Source organism: Propithecus coquereli, unplaced genomic scaffold, assembly GCF_000956105.1.
Source record: "Propithecus coquereli isolate 6110/MARCELLA unplaced genomic scaffold, Pcoq_1.0 Scaffold164, whole genome shotgun sequence".
Lineage (NCBI taxonomy): Eukaryota > Metazoa > Chordata > Mammalia > Primates > Indriidae > Propithecus > Propithecus coquereli.
This window is the reverse complement of record NW_012140969.1, coordinates 28,261-31,630: the sequence shown is the minus strand read 5'-3', so window position 1 is coordinate 31,630 and position 3,370 is coordinate 28,261. Positions and strand designations below refer to the sequence as shown.

At 50.5% G+C, this 3,370-nt stretch overlaps 1 protein-coding gene across 1 annotated transcript in view; it reads right to left on the bottom strand.

The window, feature by feature from the left end:
* MUC16 (mucin 16, cell surface associated) overlaps positions 1-3,370 on the bottom strand; it is a 110,889-nt gene that overhangs the window by 79,328 nt on the left and 28,191 nt on the right. The window contains exons 31-37 of the mRNA XM_012641221.1: positions 3,216-3,340; positions 2,990-3,057; positions 2,183-2,355; positions 1,819-1,854; positions 1,494-1,559; positions 831-955; positions 480-547 (exon numbers count right to left, since the gene is read on the bottom strand). Coding sequence (XP_012496675.1) covers positions 480-547; positions 831-955; positions 1,494-1,559; positions 1,819-1,854; positions 2,183-2,355; positions 2,990-3,057; positions 3,216-3,340 — 661 coding nt within the window. The remainder of the gene's footprint in view (positions 1-479; positions 548-830; positions 956-1,493; positions 1,560-1,818; positions 1,855-2,182; positions 2,356-2,989; positions 3,058-3,215; positions 3,341-3,370) is intronic.

The window sequence follows — 3,370 nt, the reverse complement described above, 5'->3', positions numbered from 1 at the left end:
CACGGACTCCAAGCCAGCCTGAGACCATGAGCAGAGTCATGGGTAGAAGAACTTTTAGAGAATCACAAGGTGAAACCTGAATTTTCATAGCATGGAGAGTGGAGAGCTCATACTTGGGACAGGTGAAGAGCTGGAATTAGAGATTAAAGCAATTAAGAGGCACATTTATCTTGAGAGAAATTGTAAGGACGGAATTTAAAATCTGAAAAAATTGCTCTTCTTGTTCAAAGTGAAATGGGAAGAAGGTTATTCAGAAGGATGACCAGGGTTGGAGCTCAGTCCTGCTGTTGGTCTCTGCAGAATCTCTCAGTGGACGAGGGAGGTGGTAGGATCAGGAGACATCTTGGTCCTGGAGCCAGTGCTTCCTGAACTCCACCTCTACTGAGGACGTCCACAGTGAGGGTGTGAATAAGACCGACCAAAGTCCTTGGACCTGGAGACTCTTGGGGTAGCCCTGGCTGGCTTTTCTAAGGTCTCACCTGAGCGAGGTCAGTCTGCAGCCAGAGTACAGAGGGCTGACACTGGTGTTGTTGAACAAGGGCCTGAGCTGTGGAGAAGGAAGAGGGAGGTAAGAAGTGAGGAGATAGGGACGGGCCAGATGTGAGGTGGGTGGGGCCGGTCCCAGTGGGCAGGGCTTGCATCTGTAGGGAATGAGGTGAGGTGGGCGGGATCTTCTTCCATGGGCGTGGCAAAGGTGAGATGGGCGGGGCTTAGATCCATGGGCGGGGCAGACAAGGTGGCTGAGATCTTTTTCCATGGCTCTGATTTAAGTGAGGGGAGCTGGAATGGGTGAGTTGGGAGGGACAGAGTTAGGTGAGCAGGGTCCTCACCAATCCCTGCAGGACCTTCTCCGTGGTGTTGAACTTCCAGGAGCCCGGGTGTCGCATGACCTCCTCATACTGCAGGTTCAGGATGGTGAAGTTGAGGGTGAATGGCACCAGGAGAGATCCAGCATCTACGGTGAAGATGGAAAATCAACACTATGTTCAAAAGAACAGAAAATGTGAGTTTGCACTAGACTTAATTTTAAATACATGCAAATGGATTAAAAGTGAGTGAAGAAAAGGTTTCCGTGCCTTCGTTGCCTATAATGATGAAGTTTTTTAAAAAGCATATAAAATAATAGAAGTTACATGCTGAGCATAGCACTTGGTGCATACTCAGTGCTCAGTGATGTCAGATGTTACCTGTGAACTCTGTTATCACCATCACCATCATCACAGTTATTTTGACCACCACACCCATCATCATCATCATTACCACCACACCCATCATCATGATGAGAATATAAGCTCTTTGGGGCCAGAGATTTTTATCTGTTTTGTCTTCCCTGCTGTAATCCCTGGCACAGGGTAGGTGCTCAATGAAATTTGTTGGTTGAGTTCTCATCTCTAGATTTTCCATGGCTTTCCATCTTTATTTGAGTGAAAATGGCAGAGATATTTACCCTCATGGGGCTTGCTTTAACAGAGGTGCCACTGACTGGTACTCACCTGTGGGGCCAGGGAGGGAGGGTGGAGTCCCAGAGGTTCCCTGGTTCACTGTGGATGTCCCAGGAGCTGAGGAGAAGCCCACATCAGTGAAATCATTAAGTATTCTCATGGCAGAATCGCCAGCAGGAGAGACTATTTATGGGGCTTGCTGCATGGGGGGCTTGAGCTAAAACAGTGTGGACCTGAGACAGAGGGGAAAGGGAATAACGTGTGCCCTCCCAGCTCTGTCCCTCATGAAGAGGACATACAGGCATATGAGGAGGGCTCAGCTCCTGCCTTGCTTGGTGTAGGATTGAGGATGTGGGAACATCAGTTGAATACTCACTGCTGGTGATGTGCAGAGAGCTTCTGTGAGTGAAACCTGCAGGAAGAGGGAGGGAGGATAGTGGGTAAGGGTTAAGGGAGACCTGGGAAGGGGAGAAATAGGGGTGAGGGCTACCCTGGTGCAATGGAAAGAGGTTCATGCAGCAAGGGCTGTTGGAGAGTCTATGTCGACACCCTTACATCTGAGAAGAAGGTCTCAAGGATGAATGCAGTCCAAGATAAAGAAGAAACCAGGAAACCCAATCATCACATGTAGACAACATGGCTAAGCCCTCATTGTCCATACAGGGAACATCACATCAGGGCAGAGAGCAGAGGCAGCCCAGCGAGGAGGGAGAGAATCCAACCAAATCACAGCTCCTCACCATTGACATAGAGACTGTCCCTGTCCAGGGTGTAGGGGCCCAGCTCAGTGATGCCGTGGGTCAGCTGGCTCAGCTCCCAGTACAGCCGCTCTCTGTCCAGCCCAGGGCCCAGGGGGTCAGGGTGGTGAGTGCAGATGGCGTCCACTCCAGTGGCTGTCCGATCCTTCTCTGGCCTGTAGAGGGCAGTGTATAGGGATCACAATGGGTGGATTGCCTGGGCAGGGGCAGAGGGGGGAGTACTGAGACCCCTGGGGTTTGAAAAGGAAAGGGCCAGAGGAAATGAGAAAGTTAGTAGAGAAATGAGAAGCAATCCTTAGATTCTTTGAGTGTATTGACTCACAGCCAGTCTCGGACTTGAGGACAGGTCATGGATACAAGAATTTTTATAAAACTGCAAGGTGACACCTGTATTCCGATGGCATGGGGGACAGGGGAACTCAGATTTGAGGCATGTGAAGAGCTGGAATTGGGGATAAAAGCAATGGGAGGAGGCACATTTGTGTGGTGAGAAATACTAAACGCAGAAGTTAAAACCTAAACTAAGTGCTCTTTTTGTTTAAAAGCAAAAAGGAATGAGGGAATTCAGAGGGATGACCAGGATCGGGGCTCAATTCTCCTGATGATCCCTGCAGCATCTCAGTTTATGGGGATGGTGGTAGGATCAGAGAACATCTTGGTCCTGGAGCCAGTGCTCCCTAATTCCACCTCTGCTGAGGACATGCACAGAGATGTCAGGAAGGAAGCAGACCATAGTCTTCAGGCCTGGGAGCATTTTGGAAATCGCTGTTGGTTATTTTAAGGTCTCACCTCAGCAAGGTCAATCTGCAGCTGGAGTACAGAGGGCCAACACTTGTGTTCTTGAACAAGGGCCCAAGCTGTGGAGGACAGAGAGAGAGGTGAGTAGGGGTGGGGAAGAAGTGCAGGGGGTGGTGCTTTCATCTCTTGGGGCAAGGGTGAGGTGGGTGGCATCCTCTTCCATGGCCTTGACATAGGTGAGGTGGCCAGGGCAGAGTGACATGGGCGGGGCTCTCACCAGACCCTGCAGGACCCTCTCCGTGGTGTTGAACTTCCAGGAGCCAGGGTGACGCATGACCTCCTCATACTGCAGGTTCAGGATGGTGAAGTTGAGGGTGAACGGCGTCAGGTGTGGTTTAGCTGCTGCAGTGGGGTTGGGAAATAAGCACTATG